The sequence below is a fragment of the Arachis hypogaea genome, chromosome 14, assembly GCF_003086295.3.
Source record: "Arachis hypogaea cultivar Tifrunner chromosome 14, arahy.Tifrunner.gnm2.J5K5, whole genome shotgun sequence".
NCBI lineage: Eukaryota > Viridiplantae > Streptophyta > Magnoliopsida > Fabales > Fabaceae > Arachis > Arachis hypogaea.
In genome coordinates this window covers 141,342,029-141,364,814 of record NC_092049.1, presented here as the reverse complement: position 1 = coordinate 141,364,814, position 22,786 = coordinate 141,342,029, and the positions used below count along the sequence as shown (strand labels likewise).

The window sequence follows — 22,786 nt, the reverse complement described above, 5'->3', positions numbered from 1 at the left end:
TATCCATCTTTAAAAAAAAAATTTTCATCTTCAAATTTTTATTTAGAGCAATTTCTATGAGAATTTTCATGTTTCAAAAAATTTTGCCATTTCTATTCTAATACTATAATAGGTACTAAAGATCAAGAGAAAGAGAAGACTAATTTAAAGAGAACAAAAAATAAAAATAAAAAAAACACATGTGAATTTGCAAAACCTAAAAAAATTATCTTAAATGAAATACTTTACATTATTATGATTGTGTTACAGATTACCTATGATTGAGTCTTATATACAGCAGAACTAAATGTACATAACAAAGTTAAAGATAACACTCTAGCTAATTCTCTAACAGAAGCTATAACAGAAAGTAGTTTCATAAGTTTTGATCAATTTCTTGCATTCTAAGTTACCTTACTTATCTCATGTATTTTGTTTTTATACTTAACAAATATTTTAAAACATCTCTTCATATAAATTTTATTTAGATTTGTATAAATTTTTATATAAATTTTTTTCTTTTTTACTTGTTTTATATTAAAAATTTTTCTTTTAAAATTATTAAGAATCAAACAATAGATATATGCCAGAAAACAATAATAATAATTTAATGATGATCAAATATTATAACATTAGACCAAAAGTCTAAAGTTATGTAAATAACTTGAGTGGCTAGTGTACATACCAAATTCAAACGAAAGAGTAACAAGCAACGTCCAATAATGACTCAGGCCCATAATCAAAAGCATTCGACTCATTCCATTTATCAATGACCCAAGAAATAGTTACAAATTACTATCTAACATGAAGAGAAGCAACTGAAATAGTTGTAAATCACTATCCAAGATAAAGAGAAGCAACTCATTTTTCTCTGAACTAAAGCAAAGTGATCGAACTCATTCTTTTTAATTCTCTCTTTTCTAATACCCATGTAAATTAGTTTTAAAATTGAGCAAGAAAAGGAAGCTCTGTTTAGTTTTTAAATCCAAGAGAAAAAAGTAATTAACAAAATCAAGAAATAAAACAGAAAGAAGAAGAAAGTCAGAGGTTAGAGCACAAAAACAACATCAAATTTAAAGGTAAATCAAAAAATCATCTTTTTTTGTCTTTTATTGTTGCTTGTTGAAAATGTTTTCCTCCTATATGTACCGAACGAAAAACTTGAAGAAATGGAGATTATGAAACTCTACAACAAATCAAGGGTCAAGAACAAAACTTAAAGTCAAAGTATTATTGATGAATGGCTTATTAGATTCTTGAAAATATTTGAAAAAGCTAAGGAAGAAAGAGAAGCAGTTAGATAAGATTGCATGTTAACTTGAATTACTGCTGCTCTTTCATCTCTTATCTACACTGCTGTCTTATTTGGAGAAAAAAAAGTCAAAGATGTTCAAACAAAGCTCAAGTTTTGGAAGCTTTACTGCTTCTCTATTAAAGGAGTAAATGGCCAAAAATTTAAGCAAGGAATGAACACATAAGGTTGGGTCTTCATAGCTTACAAATTATCCCTTCTTCTTCTTCTTCATGAGTTTACATTAAACTTTTTGTTCTTCAGTATTCATCTTTTTTTTTTGTTTCTTTTCAATGAAAAAAAAGTATTAAGTGAAGAATCAGTAAAAACCATTAAGAGAAAAGACAAAGAGAGAGTTATCTAAAAAGAGTCAGAAAATTATGTTAAATTCTTTTATATGTTTTTCTATTTTGTACACATGATTTTGAAGAGATTTCCTTATTATTATATTAGGTAAGCACTTAGTGCGTGGATGAACCTAGTCAAATTTAACTTTGGTAGAAGATGGTTTTATCCCAGATAGGATTGTGTTGAGTTTTAAGAAAATTGGTGTTTGTAATTTTTGAGAAAGATACTGAAAATTCTTCTACTGTTGTGAAAGAGACTGGATGTAGATCATATTACACATGGTGGTTGAATCATAATACTTGGCTATGTGATTCTCTCTTTTCTACTTTTCTTCTGATATCTTTCGATAAGAGACAAAATAAAAATATCTTTTTTATTGTCTATTTTTCAGAAGTCACAGCTATCTAAAAGTAAAGAATTGTTCTGTTCCTGGTTGCATAATGAAGAGACAAAATAAAATTATCTTTTAAAATTTTAACTTGACAGACTCAACAACAAACAAAATTCCTAATTTAGTAAAAAACAAAAATAAATAAATTTTAAAAGGAGATCATGAGTAAACTATCATTTCTACCCACGAAAGTTGAAAACGCTGACACATCTACCAATAAAAAAATAAATTACTATTTATATCCATAAAACATGAGTTTCATATAACAAAATTATCCAAACACTAAAAAATCACATAAAAATTCCAAATTACCCTTATCATCATCCGCATCATCCACCCCTTCCTCTCTCCTTTCCTGTCTCGTCCTCGCCTAAGCCAAACTTTAAGTTCAAATGCACTATCACCTCATTTCCTTCGTCACTACCATCACCACCACCACCACTATAACTCCATTAGCATCTTATTCACATAAAGTAGCAACAACAACAACAATAAAAAAAGTAAAATTGTCTCAGACCACCGCACCACTATCGGCGACCACCAAGCTATCGCCCCCTCACCTGATTTCCCCTCTTCTTCCTCTCTATCGCCCCTTCTCACCCTTGTTCCCTTCTTTGCTCCTCTGCGTAACCACCGCTGTGGCACTCAACAGTCACTGGCGCCGTCAAGTCCCACCCAACCTCCACTCACTGCCGCCGCGTCCTTTCCCCCTCCACCCTTTCCCTCACTCTTTCTTCTTCTTCCCATTGCCTCACCTCCGTGAGCCCAGGACCACCGTCGCCTTCTGTTTTTGCCGCCTTTCGCAACCCTAGAGCCGCCGCTGCTGCCTGATCGCTACCGCTGTCCCAACCCGTTCCAGCTAGTCCTCCATCTCTCGCTGACACAGAGCTCCAGCCCCTGTCCAGTCCGCGGTTCCACCCGCTCTTTCCCTGCAAATCCAGAGACCACTAAATCTACATCACGCAACCATTCGAAGAAGTAGAAGAGAGAGAGAAACAAAACACAAAAGGGAAGAGAGAGAAAGAGTGAGAGGAAGGAGTTGGCAGAGTTGACGGACTCTAGCGGCGACGGCGAACTCAGAAAATGGAAGGAGAGAGAGAGAGAGAATGGGGTTAGTGATGGTGGTGGTATTGGTGGAAGAAAAAAGATGATGCAGATAATGATAAGGGTAATTTAGAATTTTTATATGCTTTTTTAGTGTTTGAATAATTTTATTATATGAAATTCATGTTTTATGGTATAAATGGTAATTTTTTTCGGCGTTTTCAATTTTTATGGATACAAATAGTAGTTTACTCACTTCTTTTTATAGGCCATTAACAAACTTTCAATAACATATATGGATGGTGGGTTTGAGTGGATTTGCGTGTATGTTGAATGTATATAATATGAGAAAGTATAGGGAGCCAATGGCCTAAGCGTACAATATGTACAATGGAGGTTTAGGAAGTATTAAAGATATGACCATTAGTGCTACATTGTCCTATCAGGTTATGCTTTTGGGATGAGTGGATTCATGACATGATATTAGAGTTCTAGATCTGAAAGGTCAAGGGTTCGATTCTTGGTGAACTTCAAAATCAACTTAAATTTTTGGGAGATGTTTATTATCCCTGGTATCTGGATGATTATTCTGAATAGTATGGGTGATGTTCATTTTATTCATGGACCAAAGATTTAACCCATTGTACACATTGTACGCTTAGGTCATTGGCTCCCTAACACTACCCAATATAATATAGGCCACTTTAATCTTTTCAACAGTATTAATATATAATTTGGTGTTAAAGTTTAAACATCAAATTTTAATTACCATCAATCTTGTATTGTGCAATCCATACATAAATCTAATTTCTATCCAAGTGTTTGAAAAAAAAAATTTGTATATGCGGTCCACCATATATATAGTGTTAATGAAAGAAAAATATTCTGGAGTACAGTGTAGGAGATATCTCTCTTATCTCTTAGACTATTCACCCCTTCTTAATCATCACATGTAAAAGCAGTAAACAGTTGAATGGAAAAAAGATATAATAATAAATAAAGCAAGCATGTTCTCAATAGTTTTTCATTTCCCAATAATTTGATTCTCGTCATGTGAGAAATTTGGAAAAGAGAAAAGGGAAAGTATAATTGGCCCACCTCGATTATCAATTTTACTATTAATCATTAGTTGTTGATGTGATGATGTCTAGCTAATCCAATTCTAGAATATTTCAAAGTTAAGTGTAATTATATTGTAATTGTTACGTGATTGATTTAAAGTCGTTTATACTAGCTAATTAAGCGTGTTCACCTTTAAAATTTTACTAATTTGGAACGTTTTAAGTGACATTAAACGTTCTATTTTTTAACGTTTCCAAATCACCTTTAGATTATTTTATTTGGTTAATTTTATCTAATGACTACGATTAAATAATTCATTCGTTTCTACTACAAGTTGATGTTGTGGAAGTATTATATTATATATTACTTATCAATATAAACTTAGATTATACACTAATTATTAATTTATTCTTAATTAGACGCCCACGTGCTTTCAACTGTTAAAAATGAGTTTTTCATTTTACGTGATTCTCTTACTGTAGAGAGGAAAATAATTTGACTGAATAGTAACTAAGAAGCTAAGCCAAACTCTATATAAGGTAATTCAAATGCTAGTAATTAACCATCACAAACACACAATTAGTTTCACTTGCAATCATAAAAAAAATTAAAGAGATCATGGCTTCACACATAATTAACAATGGTCTCAAAGCATCAAATGAGATCTTTGAAGGCCAAGTTCAGTTGTACAAACACATGTTTGCATTCTTAGATTCTCTTTGCCTTAAGTGGTGTGTGGATCAAAGCATACCAAACATAATCCACAACCATGGTCAACCTATGACTCTTCATGAGTTGGTTTCCAAGTTACAAGTTCCATTAGCTAAGGTTAGTGGTGTGCACCGTTTAATGCGTTATCTTGCACACATTGGATTCTTTGACATAGTAAGAATTAGCCAAGAAGATGAAGAAGAAAAGGAAGCATATGCTCTTACTTATGTCTCAAAGCTGCTTGTTAGAGGTAGTGATCATTGTTTAGCTCCAATGGTTGACCATGTTCTTGACCCAACTATCTCAAGTTCATACCAACAACTTGGGAAGTGGATTCATGATGAGGGGAATCAAACACCATTTGCCATGGCATTGGGTACAGGTATGTATGTATTACACAATGTTTTGTTCGGATTTAAATTAGTGTTGATTTTTAATGTAGTAGTATACTCTTTTTCTTTTTTAGTAATTGAGTTTTACTAAAAAAAGGTTTTTAATACAAAAATATTTAAAAAATAATATATATTATTTAATATTTTATATTCTTAATTACTACTGAAATAATTGACTTATTAATAATGTAACTTAATTAATCTAAATAGAGTGGTTAATAAGAGTAAACTAAGATTAAAAATCTGTTATAACTAAGGTAAATTAACTAAGTTAAACCCTTGATACTAATATTAAACATAATATACATATAATTATAGGTATTATATACATAAAATTATATATATTAAATTAAATAAGATAATTTTCGCTTATTGTATATAAGACCAACTTTGTTTTGTTAAAGTGTAGTGGTTAATTATGTCTTTTCTATTGTTTGTTTTGTTTTTGTGATCTCTTGTTTATAATTTTAATTTTTTCTTTGGAGCCTGTGTTTTCTGCTTCATTCATTTATCAAGCCTAACTATATCAAAAAAAGCAATAAAAAAAACAACTATTTACACAAAAATTTATATTAAAATTTTAGTTTCTAATTATTTTTTAAAATTTAAGTCCTTGACTATAATCTAACACTTATCTAAAATCAGATGAAATATATTCATTTCATATATAGCTAGGTAGAACATTATCTCTCTAGAGAAAATATAATAATATTTAAATACTTGTTTTCTTGTTTTCTATATTTTCCTGACAGATATTTGGGACTTTCTTAACAAAAACCCTACACATATGAAATACTTCAATGATGCAACTGCTAGTGACTCTCAAATCATAAACTTGGCATTGAGAGATCATGGTGTTGTCTTTGAAGGATTGGAATCGATTGTAGATGTTGCTGGAGGAACTGGAATGGTAGCCAAGTATATCTCTGAGACTTTTCCACATTTGAAATGCATAGTTTTTGATCTTCCACAGGTTGTGAAAAATCTTAAAGGAACCAACAATTTGAGTTATGTTGGTGGGGACATGTTTCAATCTATCCCTAAAGCTGATGCAGTTCTACTTAAGGTATATATATGTTTCATCAAATCTAAGAATAAATAATGCATGGTGATAAAGATTAGGGTAAAATATACTTTTTATTCTTAAAGTTTGATAAAAATTTTAAAAATATTTATAAGTTTTATTTTGTTTTAATTTTGTTCTAAAAGTTTTTTATTTGTATTAAATATACGACTAACGACTAATTTTTCAAAAAATTTAAGACCAATTCAATAATAATTTCATAAGAACAACCTTTAACACAAGTAAATCAAACATAATTTTCATGCATTATGTTAAATTGATCTTAAATTTTTTGAAAATTTAGCTATCAATGGTATATATTTGATACAAATAAAAAAATTTTGAGACAAAATTGAAACAAAATAAAATTTAGGGATATTTTTAAAATTTTTGCCAAATTTCAAAGACAAAAAATATATTTTTACCCTAAAGATTATTATTTTAAAAAAAGTTATATATGATTTTTTTTAATTGTTTTTTTTATGTTTTCAGTGGATTTTGCATGATTGGGATGATGATAATTGCATCAAGATATTGAAAAAATGCAAAGATGCTGTTTCTTCAAGTAATAATAAAAGAGGGAAAATAATTATTATAGATATTGTGATAGATGATAAAAAAAAGGATCAGCCTGAAATTACCCAAGCAAAGCTTCAATTGGATTTAGTGGTGACAGCATATTATAATGGGAAAGAAAGAACCAAAGAAGAATGGAAGAAACTCTTCATGGAAACAGATTGTCAAGACTACAAAATTTCACCTTTAACCGGACATATGTCTCTTATTGAGATACATATTTAAACACTAAATGTTGTGACACATTTAATAACGGTTAAATGAAATAAATAAAGTTGTAATGTCTTGATGAATAGTTTTATATATAATATATTCTATTATGCTACGTATATACTAAAATCATGAGTCATCAGTATAAAATATATATTAGAATATAAATACATATTAAAAATAAATTAAGCTACATATGTATTTATACACAAATTAAATGCATTGATAATTGATTTTAATGATTAATTTTGGTGTACGAATTGTATTTTTGTAATATATATATCGACTAACAAATAATGGTGAAAGCTAACCCAATGTCTTGAATGATTTTAGACGCTATGTACTGAATAAAGTTAAGGTTTATGTTATGCGACAATATAATGTCATTTTGAATTTTGAATTGGGATCCTTGAATAAAGACACTTCTATATCACAGGTTGGTGGCTAGCCTATAGGACATAATATCGTCTTTGTTTGGTGTCGGTGCTCCCATTATCTATATCTAGCTAGAAGGCATTTACTTATGAAATTGCAGCCCCAAATAAATGGTGCAAATTATCTTGTGTTTTTTATTTATTTATTTTGTGAGCTATATATATATAAAGTATAAAAATATAATTATATTAGTTATTTTATTTTATATATTTAATTTATATATATAGTGATTTTATTATTAGTTTAGATAATAAAAAGAATAAATTGAAATTATTTATATGTTATCTGTTTAAATATTAATGAAAATATAACTAAATATTATCCTATTTTAATTAATTTAAATCTTTAAAAATAAAAAAAATCAATATAACTAAATATAAATACAATTCTAAAATTTTGGTCTTCAATATATCAATATTATTTTACAACCTTATTATTCATTAGCAGAGTTATTATTCAATTCTGACAATGGTATTCAATATATAAATTTTAGAAACCTTTTTATTGATGATTTAAGATGGATTAAAAAGATTCCAACAAATTAAACACAGATGGATCAAACTACACCACATATAACATATCCCAAAATAGAAGAGATTATGTTTTAAAGACATTATAGGATGCAAATCCGAAAAGGAGACAAAACAAAAAAAAGGAAATAAAGAGCTCAAAACTTAAAATAATACAACTACTTAAATAAAGATACTTAAAATATTTTTTTATTTTTAATAATTAAAATTTAACATATATAATTAATTAAATTATATTATTTTTATTAAAATTAAATCAGATAAATTAATTTAATAAAAAATAAAAAAACTAAACATTAAATTAATTTAAATTAATATTTTTTTATTATAAATAATAATAATAATACTCTTATTATATAAAAATAACAAAAATATTTTCATTATATATATATATATAATAAAATTATTTTAATTATTTTTTATAATAAAAATATTGTATTTATTTTTTATAAAAAAAATATTACTTTAGATCTTCTCAAAGTTTGGTTTACCAATAATTTTTTTAGCTAAATCTATTTATTCGATTTAATTTTAACAAAAATAATATAATTTAATTAATTATATATATTAAATTTTAATTATTAAAAAATATTTTTAAAATAAGATATTTTAGATATCTTTATATAAGTGAGTGTTTTCAAATAAATCAATATAAAATAATGAATAATGATCAAAGTATATAATAAAAGATAATATATATCACAAGTAACCTATACCGAAGCCACTACACTACATAGCTTTACTTTCTATATATATATATATGAAGTTATCTTGGTCCTTATTATGTTAATAAATAAACGTGATGGTGCTTTTTAAGTTTTGATTAAGAATATTCGAGTTCATGATTATAACTTCCATCATCATCATCATGGCATCATTTTCATTAGTCACTAGTGGCCGTGAAGCAGATGAGATCTTTGAAGGTCAAGTTCACTTGTATAAACATCCTTTTGCCTTCTTTGACTCTGATCTCTTTGCCTTAAGTGGTGTGTTGACCAAAGCATACCAATCGCAAACATAATCCACAACCACGGTCAACCTATGACTCTTCATGAGTTGGTGTCAACTTTGAAAGTTCCACTGGCTAAGGTAAGTGGTGTGCACCGTTTAATGCGTTATCTTGCACACATTGGATTCTTTGACATAGTAAGAATTATCCAAGAAAATCAAGAACAAAAGGAAGCATATGCTCTTACTTATGTCTCAAAGCTGCTTGTTAGAGATAGTGATCATTGTTTAGCTCCAATAATGGTTGACCTTATTCTTGACCCAACTATCTCAAGTTCATACCAACAACTTGGGAAGTGGGTTCATGATGAGGGGAATCAAACACCATTTGCCATGGCATTGGGTACAGGTATGTATGTATTACAATAATGTTTTATTTGTTCGGATTTAAATTAGTGTTTATTTTTAATGTAGTAGTATACTCTTTTTCTTTTTTAGTAATTGAGTTTTACTAAAAAAAAGTTTTTTAATACAAAAGTATTTAAAAATAATATAAAATCAACTTAAAACAGTTTGAAATTATATTATTTAATATTTTAATTATTATTATTATTATTATTTTATTTTCTTTGGAGCCTGTGTTTTCTGCTTCATTCATCTATCAAGCTTAACTATATCAAAAAAAGCAATAAAAAAAAACTATTATTTACACAAAAATTTTTGTTTGTATATTAAAATCAAACTTTTAAATAAATATAATTTTAATTTATACAGTCAAGTTAATTTGCATAAAACCAACATGTTTCTAATTATTTTTTAAAATTTAAGTCCTTGACTATAATCTAACACTTATCTAAAATCAGATGGAATGTATTCATTTCATATATATCTAGGTAGAACATTATCTCTCTAGAGAAAATATGATAATATTTAAATACTTGTTTTCTTTTCTTCTATATCACAGGTTGGTGGCTAGGCTAGGACATAATATCGTCTTTGTTTGGTGATCGGTGCTCCGTTCCCATTATCTATATCTAGCTAGAAGGCATCTCCTCATGAAATTGCAGCCCCAAATAAATGGTGCAAATTATCTTGTGTTATTTATTTATTTATTTTGTGAGCTATAAACATATATATATATATATATATATAATTATAGTTGTTATTTTATTTTATATATTTAATTTATATATATAGTGATTTTATCATTATTTTAGATAATAAAAAGAATACATTGAAATTATTTATATGTTATCTGTTTAAATACTAATGAAAATATAAACTAAACATTATCCTATTTTAATTAATTTAAATCTTTAAAATTAAAAAAAAAATTGGTCTTCAATATATTAAAATTATTTTACAACCTTATTATTCATTAGCAGAGTTATTATTCAATTCTGACAATGGTATTCAATAAATTTCAATAAAAAATCTTACAGATTCAGATATGTATTTGTTTGTCAAACCTTTTTATTGATTAAACACAGACGGATCAAAGTACACCACATATAACATATCCCAGAATAGAAGAGATTATGTTTTGAAGACATTATAGGATGCAAACCCGAAAAAGAAACAAAACAGAAAAAGGAAAAGAAAATAAAGCGCGCAAAGCCTGAAACAATAGAATCATTTAAATAAAGATATTTAAAACGTTTATTAATAATTAAAATTTAATATATATAATTAATTAAATTATATTATTTTTATTAAAATTAGATTAAATAAATTAATTTGATCAAAAAATAAAAAAATTAAACATTAAACTAATTTAAATTAATATTTTTTATTTTAAAAAATGACAATAATACTTTTATTATATAAAAACAACAAAAATATTTCTATTATATATATATATATATATATAATACAAATATTTTAATCATTTTCTATAATAAAAATATTATATTTATTTTTTATAAAAAAATATTAATTTAAATCTTCTCAAAGTTTAATTTATTAATTTTTTAGCTAAATCGATTTATCGGATCTATTTTTGATAAAAATAATATAGTTTAATTAATTATATATATTAAATTTTAATTATTAAAAATTATCTTTAAAATAAGATGTTTTAGGTATTTTTATATGAATGAGTCTTTTTAAATAAATTACTATAGAATAATGAATAATGATCAAAGTATATAATAAAAGATAATATATATTACAACAGGACGGATCTAGAAATGATATTATGGGGCCAAAAACACATATAATATTAAAAATTATATAAAAAAATTATATAATATAAGATGTATTACAAAAATATATCAACAGAGAATATATTTTAAAGTAAAAAAATATATGTATACTTTTTATTAACGAAATGGTCGAATCTTCGTATCATAAAATTCACCGATAATAAAATTTGTGTCAAATTTTTCAGTAATTTTCTTTTTAATATAATTAAAAGACAATTAACAAGAAATTTATCTTTTATTTTGTTTCTAAGTTATTTTTCACAATATTTATAGTTGAAAAAGATCTCTTAATTGTAGCAGTTAAAACAGAGAGAATGAATACCAAATGAATAAAAAAAGACGGCCACAAGAAGAAAAAGAATTCACTTTATGAGATTTGAAAATTTTTATTTAATTAAAAAATATTAGTAATAATATTTTTTTCAGATTTTTTTAATATTGTTACTTACTTTTTAGATATTAAAAATTATTAATATTTAAATTAGACTAAACTTTTATTTATACTAGACTAAATAATAAATAATTTTTAAAAAAAAATTAAATTATACATAATAACTTATTATTATTAAAAAAAGGTTGGGACGAGGCCGCCACTTGCCCCCTTATATCCGTCCCTGTATTACAAGTAACCTATATCGAAGCTACTACACATATCTTTACTTTCTATATATATATATATATATGAGTTATTTTGGTCCTTATCAGCGGTGGAGTTTGAAATAAAATTTTAAGAACAAAAATTTAATAATAATATTTATATTAAAATAAAATTTATAAATATAATTATTTTTTAAGTTTGTTACTAATAAAATAATAAATAAACAATTCTATAAGATAGAAGATAATTGTCAAGATGCTTTTAATATGAACTTATTTAAGATAAGTTCGTCTAACCTCATCTCTCTGTTTTGGGTGATATTGCTAAATTTAAAATTGTTTTCTAGGATCTCATTCTAAAGAATTAAGGTCAAACTTATCAGATGCAACTCTTTGAATTTTTTAAAGTTGTATCTCACTTTTTTCATGATTCACTAAAGTAGAAGAACTATTTACATGTGTTGATATATTAGAAATTATATGTTTTCCTTCTTGAATATTAGCCTTTCTCTTAAAAAATGTATCAATTCTTTGATTTTTCATCATTATTTTGTATAAAAATTTAAATATATATCCTGTAAAATATGTAAAAAAAATTAGAAGGATAAATATTAAAATTTATAATATTTATTAATTTTTTTATTAATTTATACAAATACAATAATATCAATACTTATTGAATATTCTAATATTTTTTATTATATAAAAAATTAAATAAAATAAATAATAATATATAAAATAATATTAAATTAAATAAATAAAGAATACCTAATTTTTTAGCAAAGTGTGCTTTTTATAATGAGAAACAAAACAACAATGAGCGTATCTTTATAGTGTTTTTACAATGATAATTTTTATTTTTTATTTTGTTAGATAATTTTTTTTATTTTTATCTCTTTTTGTTAGATAATTTTTTTTATTAGATAATTTTTTTGATTTGATTTAATTGTTAGATGATTTTTTTTATTTTTATTTTTTTTGTTAGATAACCTTTTTTTATATGATTTAATTTTATCTTTTAATTTTGATGTGTTGTGAAATTAATAAAAACCACTCTAAAACTAAAAATTATTATTATACAATAAAAATATGAAATAGAAATTGAATCTAAATACTTTAAATTATAATAAAATATTTAAACTAATTCAATTACTCTTTATTTTTTAAAAAATTACTACTAATTTTTTTTATAAAAAATTTGGAACCATTGCCTAGTGAAGCTCCGCCTCTGGTTCTTATTATGTTAATAAATAAATGTAATGGTGCTTTTTAAGTTTTGATTAAGAATATTCGAGTTCATCATTATAACTTTCATCATCATCATCATGGCATCATTTACATTATTCGCTAGTGGCCGTGAAGCAGATGAGATATTTGACGGTCAAGTTCAGTTGTACAAACACCTCTTTGCCTTCTTTGACTCTCTTTGCCTTAAGTGGTGTGTTGACCAAAGCATACCAAACATAATCCACAGCCATGGTCAACCTATGACTCTTCATGAGTTGGTGTCAACTTTGAAAGTTCCACTGGCTAAGGTAAGTGGTGTGCACCGTTTAATGCGTTATCTTGCACACATTGGATTCTTTGACATAGTAAGAATTAGCCAAGAAGATGAAGAAGAAAAGGAAGCATATGCTCTTACTTATGTCTCAAAGCTTCTTGTTAGAGGTAGTGATTATTGTTTAGCTCCAATGGTTGACCTTATGCTTGACCCTACTTTCTCAAGTTCATACCAACAACTTGGGAAGTGGATTCATGATGAGGGAAATCAAACACCATTTGCCGTCGCCATGGGAACAGGTATTACAATATTTCTTTCCTTTTTTAATAGATGTCTATTTTTAAGTTCCATTTAATTTGGTCTTAACAAGTAAGATAATAAGATAAAAAATCGATAATAATCGGTTAATTAGCTAAATCGTTCTAATTTTTTAGCTATTAACTAATTTAAAATAATAACATATTTATATATAAATATATTATTTTATTATATTCGATTTAATCTCAAATAGAGTTTTTAAATTTTTAAATTTACTGATTTAATGATTGGTTCAATTTTTAGATCTTTGATGTTTGATTTAGGACTTTATTATTGATAAGGGAGCCACATCATTTTGTAAAGACGTTTTTTAATAATTAAAATTTAATCTATATAATCAATCAAATTATATTATTTTTGTTAAAACTAGATCAAATAAATTAATTTGACAAAAAATTAATAAATTAAATTTTATTATAAAAATTATTAAAATACTCATATTATATATATATATATATATATATATATATATATATTAATTTTAAAAATTTTAAATCCTAATCTTATGACAGTATAGAGTGAAAAGAAGGGTTAAAATTTAGAATTTTTAAAATATATATATAATAGAAGTATTTTAAATAATTTTCTATAACAGGGGTATTATAATCATTTTTATAAAAAAATATTAATTTAGATCAATTTAAAATTTGATTTATCGATTTTTTAGTTAAATCAATTTTTTTTGTCTAATTTTGACAAAAATAATACGATTTAATTGATTATATGTGTTAAATTTTAATTACTAAAAATATCTTTAAAAAAGATATTTTAGATATATTTATGTGAGTGACTCCTATTTATAAAGTAAGTTGTCACAGTCTTGGACACACTCCAATGCTACCGTATCAGTACTCGGACTTACTCAACCTCTTGAACTAAAACCAAGTCAACCTAACCCTCAATACTTAGCAAGAAAGCTAAAAATACAAGAGAAAGAAAGCTTTGGTGGAAGAACACTTTATTGCTCAAGTGTTTGTTATAAATGATTTACACACGACTTACACTAACTCTCACCTCCTACTTATAGTCATCCACCTACTCAATTGATGGTTAGGATTAAATCTAATCAATGATCCAGATTAATCATCTAGAATCTTCATTACAAATATCTATCTTACCACTACTTTCTAAATACTTCTAGCTTGTTTCATACCACTCTTCATACTTCTATATATATATCTACACTCTTCTAGAATATTCTATGATCTTCTAGAGTTTTTTAGAATCTTTTAGGGTATTCCGGAACCTTCTAAGACATTTTAGAACGTTCGAAAACCATTTAAAACATTCTCAAATACTCTAGAAAACTCTACAAATCCTATTAAACTTAACCTTCTAAAATTTACCGTGACAAAATGTCTAAAATGTATCTGAAATGAAATTTACTTTCACCCACCTTTTACTTATCCGTTACAACTAACCCTTGCTTTTAGGCTTGTTAAAACCACTCTGCAAAAACAGTCTTTGCTTCCATATAGCTGGATCACTCTCTCTTCTTGTAAATAAGTGTGGTTGTATTGGAATGAAAAAAAAAGCATCGTAGAGAATCTATTGCTCCCTCTCCTCATTCACTCGTCAAATCTATGTTTTCATAATCTACATTCAATATATAAAATAGATAATATAATAAAAAAATTCAAAAGACAATAAAAAATTAATCTAAAAATATCTTATTTTGAATATTTCTCAAATATTAATTATTTTGTTTTATATTTTTTAATTATTACTAAAATAATTGAGTAATGTTATATATAATAAATATATAATTATAAATATTATATGTATAAAGTTATGAATGTTAAATTAATGATATAATTTTAACTTAGAGTAAAGTATCGTTTTTGTCCCCAATGTTTGGGGTAAGTCCTAAAATTGTCCCTAACGTTTTAATTGTCCTATTTAAGTCCCTAACGTTTTAAAATTGACTTAATGTTGTCCTGCCGTTAGGGATCCGTTAACAAAATTGACGGCGGGACAAAATTGAGACGATTTTGAAACGTTAGGGACTTAAATAGGATGAAAACGTTAAGGACAAAAACGATACATAAAAATAAATTTTAATTTAATTTTATCTTTCAATAATAATATTAATTTTTTACTGTACATAGTATTCAATTATTTTTTAATTACATCTAAATAAATTACAGTTAATCAGATCACTTTCATTTTAAATAAATTTATTTTTTATAATTTTAAAGAATTTTGATATATTAGAGACAAAAGGTATAATTTATATTTTATTGTATATATATATATTTTTTCTACAAGTTTATATACTAGTCATTTTACAAACATTTCATGATAACTAAAAATCTTTAAAAGTAAAATTATAAAAAAATTAATTTATTGAAAATGAAAGTAATATGATTAAGTGTAATTAATTTAGATGTGATTAAAAAATAACTGAATACTATGTATAGTAAAAAATTGATATTATTGAATGATAAAATTAAAATTTACTTATATGTATCATTTTTGTCCCCAATGTTTTCGTCCTATTTAAGTCCCTAACGTTTCAAAATTATCTCAATTTTGTCCCGCCGTCAATTTTGTTAACAGATCTCTAACGGCAGGACAACATTGAGTCAGTTTTGAAACGTTAGGGACTTAAATAGGACGATTGAAACGTTAAGGACAACTTTGAGACTTACCCCAAACATTGGGGACAAAAGCGATACTTTACCCTTTAACTTATTGTCTCAAATTCATTTATTTTTTCAATAATTACGGTAAAGCCACAAAGGGCAAATGTGATTTGAAAGTCGAGTTGAAATATTCACATTCTTGTTTCTTCTGTTCTGTATTTCCAAACAGATATTTGGGACTTTCTTAACAAAAATCCCAAACAGATGAAATACTTCAATGATGCAACTGCTAGTGACTCTCAAATCATAAACTTGGCATTGAGAGATCATGGTGTTATCTTTGAAGGGTTGGAATCAATTGTAGATGTTGCTGGAGGAACTGGAATGGTAGCCAAGTATATCTCTGAGACTTTTCCACATTTGAAATGCATAGTTTTTGATCTTCCACAGGTTGTGAAAAATCTTAAAGGAACCAACAATTTGAGTTATGTCGGTGGGGACATGTTTCAATCTATCCCTAAGGCTGATGCAGTTCTACTTAAGGTATATATATTTTATGGTGGAAACTCAGGTGGAGTCGACTTTATGTGAAATTGATATCTAAGAGCTATTAGATAAAAATTTATTCAAATCAGTCAAATCATCTAATCGTTCTAAATTATCAACTTCACGTGAAATCTACTGTGCACCTGAGTTTCTACCGTATTTCATCAAATATAAGAATAAATGGTGATAAAGATTATTATTATTATTTTTAAAAAAGTTGTATATGATTTTTTTAATTGTTTTGTTTTTGTTTTCAGTGGATTTTACATGATTGGGATGATGATAATTGCATAAAGATATTGAAAAAATGCAAAGATGCTGTTTCTTCAAGTAATAATAAAAGAGGGAAAATAATGATCATAGATATTGTGATAGATGATGAAAAACAAGACCAGCCTGAAATTACCCTAGCAAAGCTTCAATTGGATTTAGCGGTGATAACAAATAATGGAAAAGAAAGAACCACAGAAGAATGGAAGAAACTCTTCATGGAAGCAGAGTGTCATCAAGACTACAAAATTTCACCTTTAACCGGACATATGTCTCTTATTGAGATATATATTTAAACAATAATGGTTAAATGAAATAAATAAAGTTGTAATGTCTTGATGAATAGTTTTTTATAATAATATGTATATCTACTAAATAATGGTGAAAGGCAATGCAACGTGTGTCTTGAATGATTTTAGGTTCTATGTATTAAATAAAGCCAAAGTGTATGTTATGCAACAATTTCATTTGAATTTTACTGTGTGATACTTGCTTCATCTCCCTTCCGAGTTGAATTTGTAGTTTTCGAGGAAGTGTTATATTTTTTAATTTTGATTATTTATTATTAATGAGATTTTGAGTATTATTTAGGAGTGTGAAAGACGATTGTTAATAAATTAGAGGGTCCGATTTAGTATGACATAAATAAAAAGCTAGAATTGTTTAAATTCTTAATTCTAACCCATCAATTTGGGTTTTTAAAATTTTTTTATTTTTTAAATTATAAAATTTACCCTCCAATTTACCCATCAATACCTAAGATTCAATTTGTTCATCAATCAAATTTGAGCACAAATAAGAGACAAGGTTTTCTCTCTCTCACAATATTTACCTTCGGATTTGTGTATTATTGTTTAAAAAAAATTAACTCCATATTAATGCGATACATCTCAATAACTCATAATAACGCATAACACGTAATGGAAATCCATTAAAAAAAAAGTCGAAGTGTTAGCCCATATTCTAATAATAATCTTTATTGGAATAGAAATTCTATAATATATTATGAAATCATCATCACTCCTTATAAAAAATTTAAGTTGATAAAATATTAGATATATCTAATAATATAATAATTATTGTTTATGGGTTAGTCTTGTGATGTAAACTATTTCTATAAAAAGACTTGGCTCACAAAAAAATATTTCATGCGAAGACTACGAATATTTTAATCCTTACTTCTCTACAAGTTGATATATACATTATTAATTTATTATTGACTAAGATTGATATGTACATCATGAACCATTGAACCTTGACATAATTATTGTTTACGACAAATTGGTTTTCTAGTAAACTCTATTTGATTTGTTACTCTGTAATTTAAAATACCAGTTGATATAAATTTAAAAAAAAATATTGGCTAAAAGTATGTTATTAATTACACTGTTAGACTAAAAATATTTAACTGTTAATAATTAAAAATATTAATCAATATAAAATAAAAAAATTATACTATGTCTACACTAAAATCAGCTATCAATATAAAATACATACTAGAATATAAATATACGTTGAAAATAAATTAAATCATACATATATTTATACGCAATACATTGGTGAATGATTTTAATGACTGATTTTAGTGTACAAATAATATTTTTAAAAATAAAATTACTAACTCTTGAACTTTTTTTACATATATAATTTTCAATTTTTAAATGTGTATATTTTTCGTTAGTTACGTTAATTATAGATTTATTTTTAAATGACCGTTCTAATTAGTTACTGATCAAAATTAACAACTAACTTATGAAATTATTATTATTATTATTATTATTATTATTATTATTATTATTATTATTATTATTTAGCATTCTCTATTTCTCTAAGGTTCTATTTTTGTCTTTTTGTGAAAAGTCGATATTTGGTGGGAGAGGAAAATTTGATTAAGAATATTCGAGCTTATTAAAATTAGCAAAACCTTCTTGCAAAACTCTCTATATATAAATCCATGCAAATGCTAATTAGACATCACAAAAAACAAAGTATCATCACATACAAAGCTTCCTTTGCAATTAATCATGGCTTCAAATTCATTATCCACTAATGGCCGTGAAGTAAATAAGATCTTTGAAGGTCAAGTTCATTTGTACAAACACCTTTTTGCCTTCTTTGACTCTCTTTGCCTTAAGTGGTGCGTTGACCAAAGCGTACCAAACATAATTCACAACCATGGTCAACCTATGACTCTTCATGAGTTGGTTTCCAAGTTACAAGTTCCAACGGCTAAGATTAGTGGTGTGCATCGCTTAATGCGTTATCTTGCACACATTGGATTCTTTGATGTAGTTAGAATCCAAGAAAATCAAGAAGAAAAGGAAGCATATGCTCTAACTAATTCATCGGAGCTTCTTGTTCGAGGCACCAACCATTGTTTATCTTCTGTGGTTGACTTTGTTCTTGACCCCTCTATTTTAACCTCGTACCACCACTTGGGGAAGTGGATTCATGATGATGGAGATCAAGCACCATTTGCCTTGGCCTTAGGAACAGGTATGACACATAATGTCACATATATAGTTTATGGTTGATATCATCAATATAGGATTCATATGGATAAGTACTTTGCTCCCTTACATAACGTTTGTTTTGAGGTTTTAAGACAGAGGCTGAGAAACTAAGATTCAGTATCATGTTTGTTAGTTTAGAGATTAGTATTAAAATTTCTGTTTCTGTCTCTAAAATTTTAATATTTTAGTATCTCCAAAATTTAGGAATACAAGTGACTAAAATTTTTAAAAATGGAGACTGAAACTTTAATAACATTTTATACCTAAAATATCCTCATACCTCATTTCAATTAATTAATTTTAATTTTATCCTTTATACAAATTAAATTAGAATTTCATTCTTGTTTCAATTTCTGTCTCCTATTTTACACCAAATAGAATACTGAGATTTATTTCACTCTTTGTCTCTTAGTCCCTGCCTCTCAGTCTCAATCTTTCTGTCTCTGTCTCTCCACCAAAACACTACTTTAATTACTAGCCATCGAAACGAGCCGTGACAACTGATTTTTTTTAGTATATAAAATTTTTTATATATATAAATTTTTTTGTTAACTATTTTTTTAGACTTTAAATAATTTATTATAAACATATATGAATATATGATTGAAATTTTTTATTTGTATGAATATCAAGTAAAAAATTATTGCAAAAATTATGAAGTGATTTGAAAAAATAGAATTTAAATGAGTCTACTTGTCTAACTCATTAACTCAAAAAAAGTCGACATTTTTTTGACTCGTTTAAAATACAAGTCAATTTAAATTTATCCACTCATTGGTTCAGTTGACATTATTATACGAATCTACATAATTATTATTTTTTGTTGTAAAATTATTTTTAGTATTGATTTTTAAAAAATTTAAAATTTAAAATTTAAAATAAAAAGTTATCTTCTTAGTAAAAGTTGTTTGAGTCAATTTAAATTTACAAATTCACTCTAATAATTCTTTTAATTCATCAAGAGTGGAGAGTGGAGGGAAATTAATTTTTATTATTATTAAATAAATTATTTATAAAATTTTCATTGTATTATAAGAGAATATATATCATCATCATGCAAGTTACACTTAAAATGATCAATTGATAATTTCCTTAAAATTGCAATATAACGTTTTCAAGATCTTGTCATTTATATATTTGGTTTATTTTGATCTTTTCATTGTTCCAATAATTGATCATATTCTATATATTCCAAACAGGAATTTGGGACTTTCTTAGCAAAAGTCCTACACATATGACATCCTTCAATGATGCAACTGCTAGTGACTCTCAAATCATAAACTTGGCATTGAAAGATCATGGTGTTATCTTTGAAGGGTTGGAATCAATTGTAGATGTTGCTGGAGGAACTGGAATGGTAGCCAAGCATATCTCTGACACATTTCCACATTTGAAATGCATAGTTTTTGACCTTCCACAGGTTGTAAAAAATCTTAAGGGAACCAATAATTTGAGTTATGTTGGTGGGGACATGTTTCAATCTATCCCTAAGGCTGATGCAGTTTTACTTAAGGTATATACCTAGTCATATATGTGCGCATTTATAATATAACTAAGATTTAGCCAAGATATAAATTTGGCCACTAATTTTTAATTTAGCGACTGATTTAGTGACTAACTAGAATAATTTTAGTGGCGGTCACTAAATTAAAAATTAGCAGCCGTTTTAGCGATTAACTTTTTTTTATATATAAAAAAATTAATGGATCATTAAATTGGTCGCTATTAGTAACTAATTTTATTAGTCTCTAAAATCGATAGTTATTCTATTAATTTCTTGTAGTAGTATTTGAACTAAATTGTTTATCTAATTCAAATTTTGTTTATTTTAAATGATATTGGACTTCTATATAAGCCATCCTGTAAAAGAAGCTAGAGTTATATTTAAAAATATTTTTGGTGTTAATTATATTCATAAAATACAATGTCTCTGATATCATTATTTAAATCCCAAGAGGGATTAATAATATTTTTTTTTAAAAAAGAAAATAGAAATAGAAGAAAGACAAATTGAATATTTCACAAAATCTCAAGATGGATCAATAAAATTTGCATTGTTTGTAAGTAATTTATGGGTATTACTATATATATTCTTTTAATCTTTTTCTCCATTCTATTATTTTCAGTGGATTTTACATGATTGGGGTGACAATGATTGCTTGAAGATATTGAACAAGTGCAAAGATGCAATTTCAAATAATAAGAAAAGAGGAAAAATAATTATCATAGATATTGTTATAGACGATGGAAAGCAAGATCACCCTGATATTACTCAAGCAAAACTTCAGATGGATTTAACTGTCACAACATATTATAATGGGAAAGAGAGAACTACACAAGAATGGAAGAAACTTTTTACAGAGGCAAATTGTCAACATTACAAAATTTCACCTTTAACAGGATATATGTCTCTTATTGAGGTTTATCCCTGAACATGTAATCTTATGATCCATCTTTATCATAATAGTGTAATTTTCATCTCATGCACCAAATAATATTTTTCTCTAATTTCCTTTGTTATCTTGTATGTAGCGGCGGTTGCACTAATATAGACTGCGTTTGGTTATGAGAATAGAATAAGGATAAGACAAAACATTAAAAATAAAATATAAAAAATAAAGACAAAAATTAGTATTTTTATATTTTATTTGATGATAATAAACAAAAATAAATTATAAATATCTAATTTATTTTTATTTTTTTTCATTCAAAAAAATTGAGAAAAAAATATAACAATAAAAAATATAATTATAAAAAATTAATAAAAAATTAAAAATAAAAAATAAGTTATATTTTTTGTTAGTATTTTTATTATTTTTCTGTCAAAATTGATACAAAATACACTAATTCAATATTTTTAAACATAATTTCTTCTGTATCTCATCTATTAAATATGATTGTGTTTCAATATTCCTATTTCAGTGTTCACGTGCTATAAACAAAGACAGCTATATATTGGAATGGAAAATATTTAATTAATGATGAATTGTTTCATAGATCTTTTATTTCTTTAATATATTGAATGTTTAATATTTTTTTAAATTTATTTATTTATTTTTCAATTAACATGTTCACAATACTGAAATATAATGCAAGGCCCATTATTGTCGGTTGCACAAAGTTTGCAAATGGATCAGACCAGTTTTGTTAGGAAGCAACATTCAGTTCAGGACCACTGGGCTAATGTCCTTTCCATTTGCTTTTTACTCATTTCCAATTTTGTTACCATAAAATACATATTTAACAATACCACAGAAAAAAAACGACATATT

At 26.0% G+C, this 22,786-nt stretch overlaps 3 protein-coding genes across 6 annotated transcripts; all 3 read left to right on the top strand.

The window, feature by feature from the left end:
- The first annotated feature begins 4,681 nt into the window (after window positions 1–4,681).
- Window positions 4,682–7,693, top strand: LOC112798101 (isoflavone 7-O-methyltransferase-like). Of its 2 annotated transcripts, none has more exons than XM_025841272.3 (3): window positions 4,682–5,208; window positions 5,971–6,284; window positions 6,774–7,196. In XM_025841272.3, the coding sequence occupies exons 1-3, from the start codon at window positions 4,734–4,736 to the stop codon at window positions 7,080–7,082; spliced, it is 1,098 nt and encodes a 365-aa protein (XP_025697057.1). In that variant the 5' UTR covers window positions 4,682–4,733; the 3' UTR covers window positions 7,083–7,196. The 2 variants fall into 2 exon arrangements, with proteins under 2 accessions (XP_025697057.1, XP_072071403.1); XM_072215302.1 differs by lacking the exon at window positions 6,774–7,196 and adding an exon at window positions 7,504–7,693 and having other exon boundaries at window positions 4,688–5,208.
- A 1,046-nt stretch (window positions 7,694–8,739) lies between these two features.
- On the top strand, window positions 8,740–17,498 carry LOC112798102 (isoflavone 7-O-methyltransferase-like). 3 transcript variants are annotated; one of them, XM_025841277.2, is made up of 5 exons: window positions 8,740–9,389; window positions 9,945–10,060; window positions 13,133–13,581; window positions 16,415–16,728; window positions 16,989–17,498. In XM_025841277.2, the coding sequence occupies exons 3-5, from the start codon at window positions 13,269–13,271 to the stop codon at window positions 17,295–17,297; spliced, it is 936 nt and encodes a 311-aa protein (XP_025697062.1). In that variant the 5' UTR covers window positions 8,740–9,389; window positions 9,945–10,060; window positions 13,133–13,268; the 3' UTR covers window positions 17,298–17,498. The 3 variants fall into 3 exon arrangements, with proteins under 3 accessions (XP_025697062.1, XP_025697061.1, XP_025697058.1); XM_025841276.3 differs by lacking the exons at window positions 9,945–10,060; window positions 13,133–13,581 and having other exon boundaries at window positions 8,765–9,389; XM_025841273.3 differs by lacking the exons at window positions 8,740–9,389; window positions 9,945–10,060 and having other exon boundaries at window positions 10,293–13,581.
- A 1,447-nt stretch (window positions 17,499–18,945) lies between these two features.
- On the top strand, window positions 18,946–22,021 carry LOC114927646 (isoflavone-7-O-methyltransferase 6-like). Its single transcript, XM_029298073.2, has 3 exons — window positions 18,946–19,497; window positions 20,714–21,027; window positions 21,641–22,021. The coding sequence occupies exons 1-3, from the start codon at window positions 19,026–19,028 to the stop codon at window positions 21,944–21,946; spliced, it is 1,092 nt and encodes a 363-aa protein (XP_029153906.1). The 5' UTR covers window positions 18,946–19,025; the 3' UTR covers window positions 21,947–22,021.
- The last annotated feature ends 765 nt before the right edge of the window (window positions 22,022–22,786 follow it).